General features: G+C 32.3%; 2 protein-coding genes across 5 annotated transcripts in view; one reads left to right on the top strand and one right to left on the bottom strand.

Moving 5' to 3' along the window:
• Positions 1 to 1,556: 1,556 nt before the first annotated feature.
• LOC124534378 lies at positions 1,557 to 5,227 on the bottom strand. 2 transcript variants are annotated; one of them, XM_047110182.1, is made up of 5 exons: positions 4,870 to 5,227; positions 4,022 to 4,110; positions 3,509 to 3,683; positions 3,339 to 3,365; positions 1,557 to 1,951 (listed from the first exon to the last, which is right to left on the bottom strand). In XM_047110182.1, the coding sequence occupies exons 1-5, from the start codon at positions 5,119 to 5,121 to the stop codon at positions 1,922 to 1,924; spliced, it is 573 nt and encodes a 190-aa protein (XP_046966138.1). In that variant the 5' UTR covers positions 5,122 to 5,227; the 3' UTR covers positions 1,557 to 1,921. The 2 variants fall into 2 exon arrangements, with proteins under 2 accessions (XP_046966138.1, XP_046966139.1); XM_047110183.1 differs by lacking the exon at positions 3,339 to 3,365.
• Positions 5,228 to 12,272: 7,045 nt separating this feature from the next.
• LOC124534106 (6-phosphofructo-2-kinase/fructose-2,6-bisphosphatase) overlaps positions 12,273 to 23,003 on the top strand; it is a 32,143-nt gene continuing 21,412 nt past the window's right edge. The window contains exon 1 of one of the 3 annotated variants that reach the window (XM_047109781.1): positions 12,273 to 12,824. In XM_047109781.1, the coding sequence (XP_046965737.1) occupies positions 12,656 to 12,824 (169 nt within the window). In that variant the 5' untranslated portion in view covers positions 12,273 to 12,655. The remainder of the gene's footprint in view (positions 12,825 to 23,003) is intronic. The other 2 variants (XM_047109784.1, XM_047109782.1) reach the window with 2 other exon arrangements.

Below are 23,003 nucleotides of genomic sequence, written 5' to 3'. Positions count from 1 at the left end.
AATTTTAAGTATACTCTAATGTTTCGGGTCTGAAGGGAAAGGCAGATTTTTTTAAATACCTTGATTGTGAATTTGGTAATGTGATTGTTTGAGCCTTTTTACGTCTTAAATAAAGTCATGTAAAATCATATTTCGCTGTTAGAAATTTCATGACCAAGAGACAAGATTATTTCGTATATTGTGTTGATTTAAAATGGGATTAAGTGCAACCACCGTTACTACTAATGTATTGACTAATAGACAAGAAAACAATCTCACAATAAAATAATGAGAACATACCCGGACAAAAAAAAAAATGTAACATTTGTCCTTTTCCTGCCGACGGTACTTTTTTTCTGACGTCATAAGTCAAACGTCTTAAATCGTTTTCTTGTCTATGCATAAAACGAATAAGGCCCTAACTGTACAACCAATAAATTGGTCTCTATTTGAAAAATAACTAGTATTATATTTTCTGTCTTTCTACTTCCGATCGTCCTATCCTAAGTATAAATATCCAAAACAGTATGCAACTATAGTTTGAAACAAAACGCTTTACATGTTATAAAGTATAAATAAGATATATAGATATATGATCACGGTTCCACAAAATTATCTTCGCATAAGAGTTCACTGCTGGTAGGTTGCGCGCAATCTGATTTGACTGGTTTGAAGTCCTGTATAGAGAAGAATAAAAACAAAGAAATAAATACGTAATTAAAACCGCACACTGTGTATCTGTAGCCTATGTTCGTTCGGCTTTTGTTTCTAATAACAATTTGCACAGCTGATCGTGATTATATTATATCTGACCGGAATTAAATTGCACGTATTGAAAAGGTGCAACAATATTCTTAAATACATTCTTTGGATTAGTCCTGTATTCCTATTGTATCAGTTTTACATAAGGTCATTTTTCTTTTATTGAAACAATAATAAATGAGAATCAAATTGTGTACAAAGTAAAATACACGTTTACGCATCAATAATAAGATTCAATTTTGTATAGAGTATTTGTTTGTTTCCAAAAGTTATCCGTTTATGATCTCGTTGCAGTGAACTTAAGCTTTCCAACAGATGAATGTGTTTGCACGTTGTTATAATTTCTTGTCATCATATCTATGACAGACTGAAATAATGTGATTCAATACAAAAACAAAATCAATCGTATCATTTTATTTCGATTATTGGTGATATAAAGAATCTCATTCCAAATTTAAAATGTGCAATATTTTCATTTTTTTTATTTACGACCAGCAAAATATATCTTTTTTTTTTAATTTATGATATTTCGAATTCCTAAGAGCCTAAGATTTGATAAAGAATATTATTTTGCTGGTATTAAATTATTTTTATATAAAATTGTGATGATCGATGATACAATAGTGTTACCTGTTGTTGTGATGTTGGAAATCATTCCCATTAAAATACATTTTACACAAATATATTGTTTTATTTTCTGTCACACCCGTATTTCAATTAAAAATATAATACAAAAATCAACGTTCATTTACATAGAGATGAATTAGCTTTACAATTTTACAATAATCAAAACAAAATTTAAACCTGTGGAGTTATTCTTTAAGAATAATCTAGTAACAAATAACTCAAACATAAAATGTCAAAAAAGGAGACATAGCTAACAAATCTAGTCAAAATTACATTTATAGTCTGGTCAAAATTTAGGACCTTGCATATTTTTTTTGTTTATGTAATTTTCAGCCCCTTGAAAATTTATACGCGTTAAATTAAGTACTGAATAAAGCTGTAATAATATTAAATTCAGTATTCACTGTATGAGGCAGTGTTTTTCTCAATGATGCTGCAGTTACAAAAAATAAAAAACGATGAGAAAAACGGCAAATTAACAATCTTTTGGTAATAGTCGAAACACATCGATTGACGTGTCGTTGAAGACGAAAAGGTCTTTGAAGTACTTTCCTTATGAATCGTTGCTGCTCATTTCTGACTCCTGAAAAATAACGCTGGGCAATTAATTGTAAAAATTGATTATACGACTGAATTTTAATAATAGATAAATTCAATGTTTGAGTTGTGCTAAGTAAAAAGAGTTTCTCTAGGAAGACTTTCATTGTGATATTTAGGTAATTTGGCCATTAGGAAAGGAAAGGCTAGGAAAACTAGCAAAATCGCTGTGAAATTAAGCTTTGTGCAAGGTTGTTCTGTTAGGTTACCATCATCATATATTCTACCGCCAAAATATATCATTTTTTTCCGATTTAAAAGATGGCTGAGCGAGTCAGGTATAGAGAGATGGTGATTAATATCGTTCAAGGTAAGTAAGGCATTGATTTAAGAGATGTCTAATATTTCTTGTAACCCATTATAGCTTGAGGTATCAGTGCCCATAGATACGCTGGTAACGATGCATATTTTATTGCCAATTGGAAATAGCGAGATTACTTGCTCCCAATCGAGGACTGGAAGATTTAAATTACTTTCACAGTATAATGTCATACAGTATTGTGCGGTGGATCAATGCAGTCACTATCCATACTATATTTGTGCTACAGAAGAGGGCTATTCGCGCGATCGTTAACCAAGGAAGTGGAACTAAAGAATCATTAAGTAATTTGCGTTTTAGTCGAGTTTTGAGTCTAAGTGACTGTAGACTATAGGACCCTGTACTGAGCTGGCAGTACAAGTTCTACAGTATTCATTAGCACTAATATTAGATTCCGTCCATACTAAATATGAACATACATCAGTTAATAATAAAAACTAATTTTCGTAAGAATAAGGTCAATGACCATATTAATGGTTCAGGGAAGTCTTATTGTATTTAAATTAGTTATGAACGCGTTAACTGCTTTAGAGGTTAGCCAAATCAATGACTTGTGTATTTGCACTTAATGTTTATATCAAGCAATTAAAAATTTAGCAAACTATACAAGAAATACGTCCTAACTTTTCATGGAAATTTAAATTAGATGAGATATCTGCTAATGTTAAACCAAGTATTTTTTTATTGTGGGGAGGTAGCTAGTAAATCACGTACATGTGATATTATGTTTAGATGGGATAAGAATGGTGTTAGAAGAAGCAATGGAACACTACCATTATTTTTATACTTTTATATTACTGCTACTAAACTGTGAGCTACTAAAGTTGGATTGGTGGTCTTGTCAGAGACGAAACACGTCAGATGGGGTAAAATCTTAGCAGAGGCTTTTGTCCAGCTGTGGACGTCTATATGATGATTACGATGGTAAGGTCTGAGTGGACAAAACATCAATACTTTGTACTGTGTATGGTGAGTGAGCCAATGTAAGACATGGTGGTGCATTGATAAGTGTTTCATCTTTGCTATATCAAGACGAGTAAGGGTAAAGACTCACCATAAGTTTTCCAATTTGCTCGTCAGCCTTAAAAATAAATAAAAAAAACATTCGTTTAATATTTAAACATTAGATACACTTCTAAATTTTAGTAGCAATATTTGGTGCTCTTCTCCGATTTATTGAAAATTGTACTAGAGTATAAAAAATGTGGCAGAATTATATAATACCTTCAAGTCAAGATTCCTCAAGGCTTCTTCCAGCGCCATCAAACCGGGGTCATCGGGAGAGAACACGCGGCACTCCTCCTCGAAGAAGCGCTCCATCTTCAGTTTCAATTCCTCATTGTATCGATATCGCTTCAGGTAAGACTCTTCGATGACTTCTGATTGTGTATCTTGAAAACTAGTAACACGAATTCCTCACTTAACGGAATATAATTAAATGTTTTATTACTTCAAACATCTATATAATATAAATTGTACAACTATTTAGACGAAATCCGTTATGATAATAACATAAGCTTACTGGTCGACCTGGTCGAGTGCTTGGCGCAGAGCCTGAGGCCTTAGGTTAGCCTTGGCTCAGACGATGTTTTAGTAGCAACCCGGAATTATTAATGGCAGTGACTCAAAAAAGAAATAATCGGTCTGAATTTATAATCATTGATTAAGATTAATGTTATCTAACCACTAGACCGTCTCGGCTCTTCGGAGTATAAATAATTAACTTCAATTTATAACCTATTCAAAGAGTCCAGGAACTCCGGAGAAAAAGCATCGAGAGCGTTCCTCATGTGCACCCACGGATCACTTAAACTTCTGTTTTTAAACTGAAACAAAACATAAATTAATAGTACTTAGGTTATAACAGAGGATCTTCAGAGAAAAGTTTGATAAAATTTTAAATTAACATGGTTATTTTTATTATTAAAGTTATTGTTCACGAGAACAAGACATTCGTAGATAATGTCGAAATATCGAGCTCCACCGAACAAAAATGAAAAACATGGTATCCCGAAATGAATAACTTTAATAACGTTTGATAAAAACTAGTATAGACAGTCTTTATTATTTTATTACTACAAAGTACGAAATCCAATGTCCTCCAAACTAAACCTTAAGCTTCTGTAGCTTGAAAGTCACGAGCCGGCGCAAAAGATTTCTTTTTTGGTATCTATAATTTTAAAGGGTAATTATTAGTTAAAGAGAGATGAGAAAGACGGGGCGAGGGCCCGATTCTTTTTATATGCACCGGGGCCCTTCCTCACTTAACTTCGCCACTGGCGAAATCTGTCTATTATGGAAGTTAATTGTAAACTGTAGATAATATTAATGTAAGTTCTTATAAGGATATAGCTATAATGTTACAAGCTTTTAGTGTACTTCATCTGTTAAGTTGTAACTAAATCCACTGAACCTGCTGACAATAGTCGTCATTAAAATTTATGTTAAATACAAAATCACCTCCAAAAAAAAAACTTAAAAATTAGGATGAACAACTTGTATGTATTGGATGCTTCAAAGTATATCATAACATGAATCAGTTTTACTTCAAAAGATAATAACATGAAGCTTCATAATTAACTTACTCTTCTGTATCTACCGTAGTCGATCTCCGAATCTGTCATAGCTCGAGACAATGCTGGGCTCGAGTCGGAGCTGACCGTCTTGGCGTCGAACTCGTCTATACTGACAGAAGGTATGCCGTCACTCTCCGCAGCATCCTCCGGCTCGCTCCAGATGTACGGAGTAACTATCACATCTTCAGGAATGTCGAGTTCATTGACCATTTGTGTTCTAGTCTTTGGTACTGTCTCAAGAACCGAGCGAAACATATCCATATTTATTATTGTAGTCGTGAAAGCTGATAAATATCGGTCAAATATTTATTCATTATGAGTTTTCCTCAATTATGTTTGTTTAGGTAAATTCTTAATAAATTATAGGTGTTACCTGGAATTCAAATTAATAAAATATATACAAAATATAATTATTGTTTACGTGGGAGTAGTATTCATATCTTTCTATCTAGTCATTATAGGTATCTTAGTTAAGAATAATAACAGTTGTAATTTTGCGAACATAACGGCTGTTATGTGTTGTCATTCTATGGAGTCTTTTACGCTCCTCATTAGATGACTTATAATTATTTAAGAACTAACACACCCAGCGTGCCTGTAGTTACGTCAGACATTGAATTATATTATGCCAAACATTATGTTTAGCTAAAAGTCTTCGTAAAACATTTAATAATACCTGTTGACTTCCACGCAGGATATATTAATTAAAATAATTGTATTAACTAACATGACTTTGTATTTTTTAAATCCTGAAAAAGAGTAACTACTGAGTTTCTTGCCGGTTCTTCACGGTAGAATCTACTTTCCGAACCGGTGGTAGCTTCACTTAATTGTTAATTGATGATTCAAAAGTGCTTGTAAAAGCCCACTTGAATAAAGTTTATTTTGATTTTGAATATACATAATAGAACAAATCTCAAGTGATGCGCGTTCAGCGATCTTTTTTTAAATATAAATAAAAGATACGCAAAGATATACAAAAATATGTACATGGAGTATTCTTTATAGGTTTTTTTTTTTTTAATTCGACAGATTCCGACGTCGATCTGTCTGTGTGTGATTCGTCGTATCTGTCGAAACATTCAGACTTATTGTCTTACGTGATTGCATGTGCTGAGTTGTGCGCTATGACAGCTACAAAATATATTACATTCCGAATTTGAAGTAATCCTAGGGAGATCATCAGATTGGGCCGACTATACTAATATACTGAGTACTATTTGTAATACAAAAATACCATCATGTTCGACAAAGGCATCCTCGCCTCTTAAGTAAGTACAGATGTACTTACTCCTCAGTTGTGCGCGTTAATACAAATCCTGCGTATGCTTCGCTTTTCGCTTCGTTCGAAAAGTAAAGTAGTTCATAAAAACTTCTTCATAATTTCCGAAATCTAACTGACCGTCTTCGAAACAAATACTTGTTTTGTTTACTAGACGCAATTGATACAATATAACGCACTCCCATTGCTGTTTTACCCGTAAATCATTCATCTACCGCTAAAGGTCCCTTCAAATGGAATAGGGTATTGTTTAAATTAATACTTCAAAATGTTGTATATCCCCATAAAAAGCCACAAAAATATATTTTGGCCAAATAAATACGTTTTCCTGCCCGAAAATTAAATTAAAATGTAAACCCTTTTATTCCTTCCATTTAATTCCATCATAATATATATTTCACCAACGAAAATACCTTATTACTAGGATACAAAAACATGATTTACAACTAAAACTAGCGGGCCGTCCCGGCTTCGCACGGATTGACATAAGTTTTATTTACATTTTACCTTTTAATTACATCTTTTGTTTCTTTTTTGGGGCATATTTAACAATTGTCGTTCTATTTCAACTCATTTACAAAAAAATCTTAATAAATTAGATACTTTAACCTTCCTTATGAATCCGTTCAGGAGTTTTGGAGTTAATCGCGAACATACGGGGTTTGTTTTATAATATGCAGTGATAATGATTTAGCACACCGGATCGCACTAGTAAAGCACTGGATGCATCAACCTGTTTAAGAGTGGGCGTCGGGTTAAATAGCAGGTCACTCACGATGCTACGAGTTGTAACCGCTTCATACCGATACCGGCATCGGATTAAAGTAGATTCAAGACCCTAAACACAAATATTTGCGCACTAAAACTAACTGAGCCCCTACTATAACGTTTGCTCGAGCATTGTTTATAAAAGTAAAAAACAAAATCGACCTCCTTATTTTTATATACACCTTTTATATTATATATTTTGTCTGTACACTCTGAATGTCATTTAACTAAACCGCTGGACGGAGTATAGTGTTTGTATTGTGGGTGGATTTGGATTGGTTCAGTAGCGATATTTGGACTCAATAAATCATAAAAAAGAAAATCATCCAGGCCTCACTCGGGCCTAACACGAGTTACAAACTAAGTATTTAGGACTCTTCCTTCATCATACGGTAAAGACAGCCCCGCAAGTACAATCAATATTCTGTTGCAAAAGATGGATTAACGCTATTGGGAACTCACTTTAAAAGACTGATGTGTCCTTAGTATCTCGCAATAATAAATACATTATCTAATTTTTAGATCGTAGACATTCATTTACTACCTACTTATACATACAGTACTTAATTTTATTGTGATTAAGGAGCGGCAATCAACCATAGGCCTAGGGCAGGCAAGGTTAAACCGTTTGCGAGACATATTAATTCACAATTTTATAATCTAATACATATTAAAAAGTTCAGCCTCATTTATATAACGTTATAGACACGGATTATCGAATCCTTAGTAAGTAATGATTATAGTAATGTCACCTTTATCTGAATGTAGTCACTAAACTACTTATGTAAAAATGAATATGCTCAACTGTTACAACACTAAACAATCACCAAAAATCTTGCTCATCACTTCACTTGCTTTCAAAAACACAAGAAATTTTAGGTAAAAACGCGTCAAAGATCACGTAGTCGATGTCCAAATAAAATAAAGCTTCGCCAAGTGACGGTGCCACTGCCGCTTGGTCGATAGCTTACGTGAGCACCAACACGCGAAGTAAAGTAGGTTTCTTCGAATAATATGAAGTCACATCAGATATATTTAATTTACACAGACGCTTTTATTGATCATTCAATCTTAACATTATTATAACTGCGTAGTTTGGATGAATGTTTTTTAACCCAAACGCACCTGGACGATTGAACGAATCCTAGAGTAATAACTTTGGCACAGATGTGCATAGATTATGTATTTACGACCCCTCTGTCCTCCCCTCATATATAAAGAAAGTTAAACATTTTTATTTATATTCATATATTGTTATATCATAAACGTTTTACCCCTTAATTACTGCTGTGAAAATTTTCAATATTTTTGTGTTCTTTTTAAAAGCTGCGAGCAAAAATCAATATATAAGATTAAATATTTTAATCAATTTTTAGTTCTACAATAATGACGTCATTATCGTTTTTCTGTTAACTTTCATCTCTGGATAACATCAAACATCGGTTGGTAGTCTTCCACTTCTTTATAAATTTAACCTTATTTAATATGTATTAGCATGGCTATACTTTCATTTATACTCGATATAGTTCGATCTAGAATCTTATAACTGAAATATTTTAAATTAGTTTATGTCATTGGTTTAGCGGTGATAATAACAACTAATGCCTGATACTAGTTTCACTAGTAAACAGAAAACTGATCAATTGATAGAAAATGCTGACGCAAACAAGTGCAAATATTTTCGTTTTATTATTTTGTTTGTCTTTTTTCCAATGCTACTGCCTTATTTTTTAATTTTGAAAATATTTACACTTCGCACAGATGTAAATTTACATATTTCTAATGGCATTGGCTGGCACAGTCCTTATAAAAAAACCGTAAAAACGTTCTTAAGATTTCTGAAAACATTTATTTACCTTTCAGTAAGAACCTTCTTCAAAGTTTAAAAATACTTTAAAAAGAAGAATGAAATCTATAAAGTCCTTTTTAAGTAACGACGTGACAAGGGAAACAGGGGTTCTATTATTGGGTAAAATAAATCACCAATATATCCAAATATCAATTATTTAATGTTATTCAAAAAATTATAATTTGTTTTGTGTCATTCAATATTTATATTCATACCATTGAACTTACTTTCAAACAGCCATTCGTGATTCATTAACATTAATATATAGTCTTTAAACGTTTAAATAAATAAACTAAACGAAGTCGTTAAATTCTAATTAGCAAACATTGTTCTATTCATACTTCAAAATACGCATTACTTGTAACACATGAAAACTTATTCACTGATGATCTCAGTCAGTATTTTCAAGTTTTAAGAAAATAATGAAGGCAATTAAAAAAAAAAGAACGAATGTACAAAACAATGACCACTAATATTCAGCCAAGAATATTCTCCCATCAAAATATTAGCTATTGTGTCCTACATAGTTTATACTCATAATGAATGTGTCTAGTCTGGCATATTCTAGCTAACATACTTAGAGACAAACATTGTGCTGTTCCACGAAACACGCCGTTACAATGTAAAGATCGGATGTGTCGGATAAAAGACATGGTTCTTTAAGCACTTCACCATCATTCAACACTAGTAATCGAACTATAATTAAAAAATGTAAGCGACATGGATTACGGGCCTAGCTGACGATGTAAAAAGTCATGCGCTATTTTGACCTCCCAACTCTGAACACAAGGGGTAAATTGACGACGATGACTCCATGGTCGAGTGGTGTGTACACCGGTTTTCATGGGTACGCCACTCTGCGGTCCCGGGTTCAATTCCTGGCCGAGTCGATGTAGATTACCATTACTTTTGTATGTTGTCTTGGGTCTGGGTGTTTGTGGTACCGTCGTTACTTCTGATGTCCATAACACAAGTGCTTCAGCTACTTACATTGGGATCAGAGTAATGTATGTGATGTTGTCTCATATTAAAAAAAAATTCTAATTCCATAATTGTGTTGGGGTAAATATAGTCTAAGGAAAGACAAATTCATAAATTTTTAATATTCGGAAGAAGGGCTTAGTTGACTTTATCTGTGATTTGTTTTATACCCATTCGCTGCTCCGCCTTGAAGAAAAACGTCTTAAAAACACGTCGGAAACATCGTTTGATGCTGAAGTAAAAATCACAAGTGACGAACTAAAAATATACTTGGTAGTAGTTCAAATTAGTTTGACCAAAATGTACGAGCCAATATATATCTTAAGTACTTCACTTGTATTAAAAAAGCCTACATGTAGCAACTAGACTGCATGTTCAAATTACGGGCAAGCACCACTAAATTTTCAGGTGCTTAATTTGTTTATTTAATTTGTTAATTATAATTCACCTACTGGTTGATAGTCATAGGTAACCGATCAGAAAGTTGGGATTCACCATGCCCCTAAAGAAATGTATTTTTATTCCTCATAATGATTAAAATATTTAAATATCTAAGTATTACGTCATCCCTTTGGGTTTTTTTAGCGATTTGATGCGTAATGAATTTTCATTTTTATAATATGTCATGTTTAATTTTTTTTTTGTATTAATCGGCGAATTTTTTAATAAATTATTGACATAAGAATTAACAAGATTAAATGCTTAAATATATATAAATACAAATATTAACTAAAACTAGTTACTGTATAAATCTTGACCGCGTGGAATGGTGGCAAGAATGCTAGCACCATTTCCCCGTTGAATCGCAATTCCGATCCTCTGGGCAAAAAACGAACCAGCCTGTCACCAGTGGAGGCAATGAGGCGAGGTGTTATACATGTTTAAATAAATATTATGTGATAAATAGAAAATGGGGAAAGAGAATTGTTTTATTAGATGCTTTATCATGTACATTTTAAAAGTTAAGCTTTCTGAGATTACTATTATTTTATATATGCAAGATAATAATATGACGTTATTTCTGTCCGTTCCAATTAAGCGTAAGCCCTTAGCTAAGAGTAGCATTGAACTTGCGACTTTCTTATCGGTAGTTACATAACCGTATAGAGTCGTAATACAACGCGCGATGTCAATATAGGTTTATATAGCTAGGATTATATATAGAGACTGTGTCGTTTGTTGAATGGTTAGAGTTTAAAGGAGTTGATTCTGAGGATTAAAACACTAAGTAGTGCTTAAACAAAAAAATAGAATTTTCTAATCTCAAATATTTTGTGCCACAGAAAACACAAAAAGGCGAGTTACTTCTTACTTCGCGTGAACAACAATATCTTTTACCTGTATCTTTTTTTTATGTGATAAGTGGCAAACGAGCAGGAGGCTCACCTGATGGAAAGTGAGTACTGACTACCAAAGCTCATGGACATCGGCAGCACCAGGGGGCTAGCAGGTGCGTTGCCGGCCTTTAAAGAAGGAGTACGCTCTACGCTCTTCTCTTGAAGGTTCCCATGTCGTATCGGTTCGGAAAAACCGCTGGCGAAAGCTGGTTCCACAAAGTGGTTGTGCGAGGCAGAAATTTTACAATCTATCCTATCTTCCTGTATGTTTGCACACACAATTATTTGCACAAATTATGTCACGTGGAATTGGCTAGTCTCAGTTAAGAATGGCTTTCGTGGCCAAAATCAGTCAGGATATTATCATTTTATCTGTTTGTGAAGGTATTATTCCAATGCTCTTGTAAGTATATGTAATTATGTATAATAGATTGCCACCCATAGATGTCCAGGTTGCGAGACCTGGGCACCGTGCAATAAGGGGCTTTCAGACTTCAGACACTTTATTTAAAAACTCTCTTTTATATTGCCAAAATAAGTGAAGCATAGGGCGCTTCTTGTGGTTAAAATTGGGACGATATTTGCACCGAAAACGAGATAAACACAATTCTCAGCTATACTAGTCTATTCTATTTATTTAAATCTACGGAACACTATCGTGATCATTGAAACGCCCTTTACTTTTCACATATGTACGCACATAATGATATTAATCTTATCGCATCGTATAATAAATAAAAATGTATTATACAAAGAGAGAAAATCGATAAAGTATTTAAATATCACCGAATATCATTTTAATACATAGGTGTAACCTTTAATTGAATGAATTTATACCTAACAATATGAGAATGAAACACGCAAATATTTTTATTTTTATTATCGTAGACTTTATTAGATTCTACATTTTGATACAAGGGGTTTCTCTTGTATCAAAACCGAAATCTGCAAATTAGCAATCAATATTCAAGGACAATCCTTATATATCTTTATAATCGATAATTAGTATAGCTACTTATTACGTTTACATAATTGGGCTGCATTACAGATACAGAATGTTATGACGTAAAATATTATCTGGCCGCAAACTACACGTTCGTATTGACGTTCCCCGCTCTCAATAAAAATAATGGCATAGTGCCCGAAATTACTTCAGTAGTGCACGCGATCGTCTTCCGATATCTCGCATTCCGTCTGAGCGAACCGCTGTCCGTATTAACGTCTAGAAAAGACCGCTTTATGTTCTCATAATTATACTGTAGAATACAAAGTGATAAAGTTCTATAATAATTCTTGTTATTTGACACTTACACTTGTGTCGAAATACAAGTATCGTTTGGTTATAAAAGTGCGATGCCATTTCTAATGTTCTCGTAGTTCTTAGGATTTCATATTACCGACACAAACTGCGCAGCGCAGCGCATACGCTCAAGTGAGACGATATATCTCGTATTCCATAAGTTTCCACAAAATCAGCTGATAGCATTGCATCGTCGTTACTCGGAGTATCGGCTCGGCGCTCGAGCGGCTTGTCACAGTCACAGTCGCCAGTCAGTCATGCCGCGATAGTGAACGCAGATGGATGTGTTAAACGGTCCGTCGCTGCGGTTACGCGGCGGCGTCAATAGCAACTGTGAAAATAAAAAACATGAATTGAATCTGTGCACCAGTGTCATGTCGCCGGAGACGCAGCGGCTCCTGCCTCCGACTACAGAGACTATAATGACGAAGCCGTTCCCTATAAGAGGTAAAATAGTGTTCGTGAATGGTTCAATCTTTGGTTCCTAAAATAATAATACAAGTGTTCCCGTCGCGTTGGTTCGTTTCGTAGAAACTGAAGAATACGTTCATAAATCGATACTAATCGCATTATCTGTTTTTTTTTTATTCATAATCGTGGGTTTTGTCATTCTTTTACGTCTGGACCTTCGGTAAGGAGATTCTTTTATTAAATAATGATAACGATACATACTATTTTAGAATATCAAAATCGTTAGAGGTTAGAAAACGGAGAAATAACAATCGTGTATATCAAACTCTTTAAAATGTTATTCTTTCTAAACATTTATAGCTAACATGAGTTACTGAAAATTAATATCACTTTTTAATATCATTTTAGTACCTCTCTAATCAGTTAATTCACTGATTTCGCTATGTATGGTTCATTAATGGCATTCATACGTATTTTACTCCATTCATAAATATATTAACAACACACTGTTACATAATGTTGGTATGTATTATGTACTTCTCATTTGTCATATTAATATGTTACGATTGTTATTATAAAAAAAATTAAATACACAGAGGTTGGCAATTTTTTTTCTGGCACTAATTCGAAACACGGCTTTGTATACAAAATGTAAAATATATAAATAGTATTTTTGGTGGTGTTACTAATTTAATATAAAATCGTACAAATAAAAATAAGGTTTTCAATATTTTGATTAGTACTTATGCACATATTGTTTTTAAAACAATAAGCGTTTGTGATTTGCGATGAAATATTCGTTTAATTTTAAAAGATGTGTTATATTGACCTCTTTGGTTAAAAATTAAATGTATAAAATTTAAGATTTAAATTCAATTTAAGAACAAACAGAGACACGCGTATTTAAATAATGTACATTTTATTGCTCTCATTAAAAAAAAGCCTTCAACCTTCAAGCAAGGCTTCATGACCTACTCGCTCCGCGTGTTACATAACATAATACCTCACTTGCTGCATTTTATCACATTTTTTTTACTCGTTTAATATCTCAATGGTACAAGCGATCTGAACAATATAATATAATACTAAACTAACGGCCCGTCCCGTTAAAAGGTAAAATAATTATTATTGACAAATTTTACATTAACTTTTATTAAGTTGTAAAATGTCGTTATAATTTTAAAACGGTTCGAATTATAAAGTGAAAAAGGAAATATATCTACACTACACAAAATCTTTCAAATTAATATTTTATTTATTTTGATAGGAATTTAACTTAATATGACTTTCCTGAACATATGTATTATGGAGATCAACAGACCGCTCGTATTGTGTATTTGGTATTGTTTTGTCAGCATATATAAATATAATACGGATTCATATTAAATATGAAGGTTAGCTATATCCCGTGACTTGGTTCGTGTCTCAATTTGTTGAATGGACTCGCGCGTCACCTATTGTGAATTGGTTGTACTAATTTAGAAACCTTGGCATGCACACAACTCACTAAAGTTTTATCGAAATATATATAGGTATACATGATTCATTTTGTAGTGATAACAAATACAAAATGTCCATATATTTTTTTTACAATTTATATTGTTGAGACTGTTGAACTAAGGAACTACATAAAGTCTTTGCAATTAAAGTGAAGTAAAGATTCTGAAGGGCTTAGAAAAGCTTATTACTTTTTGTTAGATAACTAGTTAGTTATCTAACAAAAAGTATTGCTGTCTAGTTATACAGTATCATAAACTATGTACGTTTGTTTGTACGATAGAAAAAATTAAATAGATTTTTTTTTTTACCAAATTCAGTAGATTTTTAATCTTTTTTAACCACCCATCCATGCTATAAATATAAATAAACAGCATGTAAATTTCCCACTGCTGGGATAAGGCCTCCTCTTCCATTAAGGAAAAGAGAGTTTAGAACATATTCCACCACGCTGTTCCAATGCGGGTTGGTGGAATGCACATGTGGCAGAATTTCAATGAAATTAGACACACGCAGGTTTCCTCACGATGTTTTCCTTCACCGCCGAGGACGAGATGAATTATAAACACAAATTAGCACATATATATATCGTGGTGCCTGTCTGGATTTGAACCCGCAATCATCGCGTTCTAACTATTGGGCCATTTCAGCTCTACTTATAATAATAATATAATTAATTGAGAAAGATTTAATCGTTGTTCGTACGCAATATTTATTACCTAAAGTCTTTTAGTAAACGATTTAACGATTATAAATATAACAAAAAAAATATTAACTTATAAAAAATATTGATTTAAGCACAAATTGAGCTATTGCAGAGGTCCCATATGTCAGACAAACGACGGACCTCGCCTTAAGTGTTGTATGAGAGATTTCAGCAATCACAGATAATAAAACAAATTTACAATGTGCAACTTTGTAGTTTCTTTTGTCACTTCTATTTTAAAAATATAGAGCATATAAACATTTTGTTACTTAATACGTTATAATAAATTACGTCGACGGCATTTGCAATAACCATAAAGATTATTTAATTGCTTACTGTCTTATAGTTATCATTCATGATATCTGAATATTTTTTGTCTTCAGTGTTTTATGACATTACTTTTAGTTATACGATTCTGTATATAAATAACTCGTCAAATTTCGACTTACGGTAATACGCGAATTTGATACTTGCATCCTATTAATTTTATAAATCTTTCATCTCAAAATCGCAAAACACGTTTGTGTTATACGGTGTTTTTTTTACAGAATACCTGGACTGTAGTCTGTAGAGTATATTGTTTATTAAAACAAATTTGAAGCAAAGCATACGATATTGAAGTAGATCAGAAAGTGGTAATGCAATTATTTATAATAATTATAATATTTATAGTAGATCAAAGTAAACTCAACAAACCTGTTTTCAACATTTTACAAGTGAGGTATAAAATGATTTCTAACAGACTGCTAATGTTGGAACAATTATGTAGTTGTAATTCTCGTTCCAAAAATCAAATACAAAATATACTTTATTCAAGTAATTTTATAAGCACTTTTGAATCATCATATATAAAAACTTTTTTATATTAAATAAAGCTACCACCGGTTCGGAAAGTAGATTCTACCGAGAAGAACCTGCAAGAATCTCAGTAGTTACTCTTTTTCAACATTTACGTTTAAGCTATAATTACTCGCTGAGATATAAATAAAACAATAATACCAAAACCATGTAAAAATGTAGGTTATTATGTACATAGTTACGCTTTGTTAATAAATGTATTAAATACTTTAGCGATACAGATAATAATAATACAGTCTCGTCAGACTTGTCATATATTTTCATAATCTGTGTTTATTTTTACAATACAATATAACCATTTTAATTCATTTGTCAATGTTCAATTTAGACATTTTTTTCTTCCGTTTATTTTAAGAATTTAGGTAAAACACAGCAGAATTAATAATGTCCTTCTTTCTGTAGTAAACTTTGGTATCCAGTAACGAGTAGGGCAGGGGTGAGAGAGGACGAAGGGCGAGGGGATGTTCCCCTATCTTCTGATAACTCTCCCGTTGCAAGGCTATTATCCTGGGTGTTTCCTTTCTACGGTTGTACCATCATTTATGTTATAAAAAACAACTGAAGGTGAATTATAAACAAAATAACTTGATATGTGTTACAAAATACTATGTAATTAATATATTGCTATGTAATAATTATATTGCTTATGTTTAATCAAACCTTTTAACAATAGCAACACTGGGTTAAAAAAAATACTTTTTGAATTAGATTCGTATTCACAAATTATAATAATATGGCAACACGTACCACAAATCATATCCAAACAAAACATATTTCGGCGAGATGTCCCGCCCTTGACCTGACGAGTACAGCTTTTTAGTTTATTTTGTTAAACCAGGGAAGTTATTGTAAAAAAACAGACTTCGTAACCAATCTCTAAACTAATTTGAAGGAACGAAATATATTCCTGTCTCTTTTTCACTTATAAGTTTTATTACCCTTACAGATTAAATAAAAACATTGGTTTGTAATTACAAAATATATTTTTTTTTTGTAGTAAGTTAGGTACAATTTATATATCATATATCATTTCATATCATCAGCCTTATGCTGTCCACTGTTGTTCCACATAGGCCTCCCCCAAAGGTTAAATTATGCTTTGTACGATTATTTAAGTTACATATTATAATTATAATAAACTGTAGGCTTTGTGTTATTCAAATGTATATCCTATATTAGTGTAAAATTTCATCCAAATCTGTCCAGTAGGATTTTCGTGAAAGAGTAACGAACATGCATTTATCATATTTGTAGGATAAACAGCGTCAAAACTAAGTAAAATGTTCACCAGAAAGAACCAAATTATTAGAAGAATTCGTTTACAATTAAAAAAATATATCTATAATATTATTATGTCTGTTTGATCAATTAGTTTTTTCTTGTATGTTATCAGTAACAATGAACGTGCTACTTCCGTAATATTTTGGTCACTTCTATTTGTGTCTACTGACCTTCTCATTACTCGATGTATAAACACTTTATCGATATTAGGTTCATCTACGTTCATTCACCTCTCACCAGCTCGCTGGACGACGGTCGTATCATATCTACGGCCATATAAAAATGTAATATTTCGTCGCATACTGATATACAGATACGTCAACATGGATTAACGCACCTATACCTAATGTCGTTAACATTGTCGCGACGTCATAGTTGTTTGAAAATGAATCAAATAAATATTTAAAAAGAGGTTCTATTTCTAAGTATTAAAAAAAAAATTAACACAACACACCTTCGTCACGACTAATACTTGTTCTTAAAAAAAAAACTCGCTGTCCACGTAACAATTTACACATCATTCGTGTGCACAGAAAGGCGTCACCAAGCGAATAATAGACGAGATTATATTGAAACTCGGCGATATCACGTCTGGCGCACATGATGTCTCATTTATAGGCGTTCCCTCGAACCACCGGAAAATCCAGTTAATTAACCTAACGTACGAGATTATGGAATTAAATTAATCACTAATCGTGTAGAAAAGTATTTACTATATCGATGATAATTAATTACAAATCTTAATCGTAATCTATTTTTAAAAGTGATTAAAACAATCGCTTTAGAACAAACAAAAACTACAAATTCTCTTCTTCTTTGGTCTTAAGATTAAATAATAATCTTTAATTTTTAGTTTTCATTAAATAATTTAAGTTTGTGTTTGTAATCTTGTTACGTCACTAACCGTTAAAATTACTGCGATATACGTGTCACCTTGACCTAGAGCCTAAAGTGCTATGACATTAAACGAGTCAAAAAACCCTAGTATGTTTGCGACACATTTTTTATCTTCATAAACGTGTCTTTAGATTATTTAACCATCTTGATAAATGAAGTATGACATAATGATCAAGTCGATTCGATGTCGAACATTGAAAAGCAACAATGAATAATATTAGAAATTGATTAAAAAAAACAACTGAATAAATTCGAGCTAAGTATTTATTTTACGAATGTTTTTATATACATTGTATATACATACACAATTTTATTTTGATTTGCTTTGTTTGATAATATCTCTAAAAACAAGTTTTTCACTTGATCTGTTTGTTCAGTTCAGTTCAGGTTAAATTAATCAAATAAAAAAACCATAGATTTACATATTTCATACGATTAACTAATTATTGGGCACTAAAACAGTTCTAGATTTGTAGGTATATTATATATAACACCACACTACTTCACTTAACTTCTTATACCCACTACGGTGTTCCTTTCAACGAACTAACTTTCTAACAACTTCGCTGTCGTTCGAAGCGCCATTTTTCCACGAATTCAGAATGAAAACTATAAATTATATTATCAGAGATCCTAAACAATGATATCACGTCAGTTCAGTCAAAGTTATTTATTTGTCTTTACGCCCCTGTGATCGGAATAGGCTATAGTGTCATTGACAGCGCCGCGTACAACCAAAGCGTTACTACTGAGCAGTGTAAAAACGTCGCCCCATTAAAATCATGCATGAAGTTAAAAAACCGATATATCGATTGAATAAATGGCATATTCATAGCAAAACATTGCTTTTTTGATAACTCAAACATATATAAATTTATAGTACGACACAACTTAGATGTAGCATCGGCAAAATTCGTAAAACCGATCAAATCCAAATTAAATACACTATCTCAAATTATTAATATTTATTTCTTACGTGAATATGAACTTTACACAAACGTAATAACTTGTAGAAACGAATATCGTCGAATATCGCGATAAGGAGCTGTTTCTATTGGTTGTATAAGTCGGCATTAATCGGTTTCATTACATTTTCCGATGCTACATCTAGGTTTTGTCGTACTATACTTCTCATCCTCTTAAATTTTCTGCCTTAACATTAGCCTATAGTGTAAACAGCCCTGCTATTAACGTGTTTCAATATTCATAGTTATAAAACATTAATATTATAACGTCCAATTCTAGCAAATTATAAAAATAATATCACAATACAACTACAACCTCCTGGGAAACTAATTTGCACATAATGGATTGTCCTTTTATTGTCCCACTTCCATCTTTACTATTTCAGATCACCATAGACTAGTTTTCACTAGTTTTTATAACAATAAATTCAACTAATTATTATATTATACCCTGAATCCTTCTCCGAAAGGCGCTACATCTTTTAGTACGTACTAAAATTACCTACTAAACGAATATTTATCGATATTGGTTTAGTAGCTGTTTTAATCAGATATTACATACAGAGTATATCTGTATAGAGATTACATCGCTGTCATATCCGTCCGGGGCTATATCTAAAAATACCAAAAGAAAAAAAAACAATTATTAGTGAAAAATAACAGTGCGATCCTTGACCCATAGATTGTACACTTAAACTAGTTCCACATCAAATGTTTGAACCGTCTCGACACTTGGGTATTTTTAGCGATTTTATTCAACATTCATTCAGCAGCTGCTCGCCGGTCAAACGATAATGTGGTCACGAACCATGCGCGTGCGCAACCCGTTGCGCTGTGAACCACGATAACCGCGGAATCTATTTAGTATCATAAACCGTGAAACAAATACGATCTTTAATTATTTACTTCGTTTTACTTTACACTGCTACTTTTATAATCTGTACCTTTATACATTATTAGTTAACGCCCGCGCCCCAATAAGTAATCTTTGTTCCGGATTATCTAGATCTATGTATATATGTGACATGTTTTGTTCAGATTCATTTAGCCGTGCTGACTGGTTCAAACAGCAATCCTTAATTGCAAACAAATCATATTGTATATAAATATAACTAAATTAAATTGATAGAAAAACAATGACTGTGTGCCTTATTTCGAACCAGTGTATAAATGCGCGTGTAACGCTTTTGGAGTTAAGCAAGTGAAACAAATCTTATAATAATAAAAACAAGCTGTACGAGTTGAAACGAGTCGCCCAAGCTACATTTTTTATACCCAAAATCCCTCTTCATGTGGGCGAAACTACATAGATTAGTATTTCTTATCTGGCTTTTAACAGCCAATTTGATGAAATGTAAATTCAATGTTGTAAAAATCAATTATATCTACCAATAAAACCGCAACAAAAATACAACATCTTAAACTACTAATATTTGTGCACATACCTATCCGAAGTTTCAAAAACAGAATCTTTTTGTCTGTATTTTTATTTTTTAAAGATTATATAAATGTCTCCTGATCTCTACAGAATATAATAATATCATAATTCTTATTATACACGTGTTAATGAATACATTAAAATGTATATAAATATTATGCATAATAATGTATGTCCATAATAATTATTATTCAAACAAAAAAAATCCAAATTACAGTCACTCGAACTGTTACTTTGGCATTTTAATATTACTCTCAAATTTGTATTGAAATTAACAATACACACATGTATTGTTAATATACAATACAATGTCGCTGTAATATCAGTCATCTTATAATTTGTTACACGTATAATTCAGTAAAGTGATGAGCGAACGCTAATTATAATCTTACCGCTAAAACATACCTTGTAATTATCACCAAGACATAATATTCTCTGTACTGAATTGTAAACAAAGACTTTTTTCAGTTAATAATAATAAAGTATTTTAATTTAAAACAGGCATAATATAATTTCAATGCTAACATCATAACGATCGTTGCGTCGCCCTCACGAAAAACATGTATAGATATTTACTCCGTTAAAAAAAATTATAAGAGTAAAACATTGTGTTTTAAGAATTTTACTGTAATGCCCGTTTTCATATGTCTTAGATTAAAATATGTTAATTTGGAGTGACAAGTGAAGCTGTACGTGATGAATTAGCCATTTAATTGTGATCAATATAATAAAAATATTTTTTAAAAAAATGTCATGTTTTATATGGTAGTCATATATTAATATTGTACATTGTAATAAAACTAGTTTAAACGGATTTTAATCGCGTATATTAATTATTTTTAACATCCCGACGTTTCGAGCACTTTACAGCGTTCGTGGTCTCGGGTAGACTGAGGTGACATTTGTCTATTTGATGTACAAAAGAAGTATTATTTACAACCACCACCGCGATTAAAATCCGTTTAAACTAGTTTTATTTCAATGTGTAATAATCGCGAAAACAGACAACATTATTGTACATTGTGTTGGCTTCCTATTCTATATAATAATAATAAAATACCTAAAACAGTAACGCAATATTATTCTCAAAATTAGGATTGCAATGCATGGCAATAAAAACATCTGCAGGTACATTGAAATGATTTAAATTTAATTACAAAAAAGCTACAACAATGGCACGTGAGCACGTCGGTTAAAACACAATACCCAATAACAATAAATAAGAAACGAACTATCACATTAGTTGCATGTGATATATAACATATGTCACATCACATCGGTAATAAGGATAATTAACATTATATACTCGTGGAAAATAATTAAGTAACATTACTACTATGTAACGGACCACTGCACGCTCCATACCGATTTTCTTTTAAACATTTTACATCCCTTTACAGAAATACTATTGCAATCTATTTTCAAAGCGAGCGGAAAGATAGTACAGCCAAAAAATAATAACGCTATATACCATTTAATTTAAAAAAAAATCAATAAAAGAAACACAAATAGATAAGCAGAACATTGGCATTGGTTCGGGAAGTAGATTCTACCGAGAAGAACCTGAAAGAAAATCAGTAGTTACTCTTTTGCAACATTTAAATATACAGTCATGTTTGTTAATGGCAATTATATATGAATGCAATTTATCCTAAAATGTATTCCCAGTTATTAAATGATGATTTAAAAATGCCTGTATGCATAAAGTATATTTTGAATAATCGATTGATAATCGCCGCTACGATATATAGAAGTGATTCGTTGTTCTATGATTTTCACAGATATCTACGGCGATTCGTCATCTACCGGTGTAGATGACGAATTTTTCCAAATCTTCTTAATACCCACTTCAATTTTGACTTGGATAAGATAAGCGCACAAATTAAAACCCTTCATAACTTGACGCCTGACACTTCGCAAACGTAATCGACAACCATTCATCGAATATAAATTGTCAGTGTCACCGATCCGTGCAACCGAGCTGTGCAAACGGAACATCATACACAACAACACCCTCAAAATTTCCGACTCCTCTTCCTTTGAGGAGAAGTTTTGGAACATATTCCAGCACGCTATTCCAATGCGGGTTAGTAATACACATGTAGCAGAATTCTAGACACTTGCAGGTTTCCTCACGATGTTTTCCTTCACCGCAGAGCACGAGATGAATTGTAAACAGCAAGTTAGCACATGAATATTCAGTGGTTCTTGCCTGGATTTGAATCCGCAATCATCGGTGAAGATGCACGTGTTCTAACCATCTCGGCTTTATTAATATCACACACACGTTCGATAAAACTGCATATATGTACATATAACTCGCTACGACATTTTATTGCCAGTAGTTACCCTCCTTCTAAACCTTACTCAAAAACCTTCGTAAAAATGATATGTACCCATCCACTCGTTAATAATCTCCAAGAGGCCAACTCATATCGTGCGTGGTGTGCTCTACAATGCAGTCAATACTTGATTATCATTATCACGCACAAAAATGCACTCGGCAACATGACTCTTGTGTATTATCTATCTTTAAAGATAAATCGAACATTAGTAAAAAACTATATGTTCAC

The sequence above is a fragment of the Vanessa cardui genome, chromosome 12 (assembly GCF_905220365.1).
Source record: "Vanessa cardui chromosome 12, ilVanCard2.1, whole genome shotgun sequence".
NCBI classification, from domain to species: Eukaryota; Metazoa; Arthropoda; class Insecta; order Lepidoptera; family Nymphalidae; genus Vanessa; species Vanessa cardui.
The sequence above is the reverse complement of the archived record's forward strand: the minus strand, read 5'-3'. Positions and strand labels throughout refer to the sequence as shown.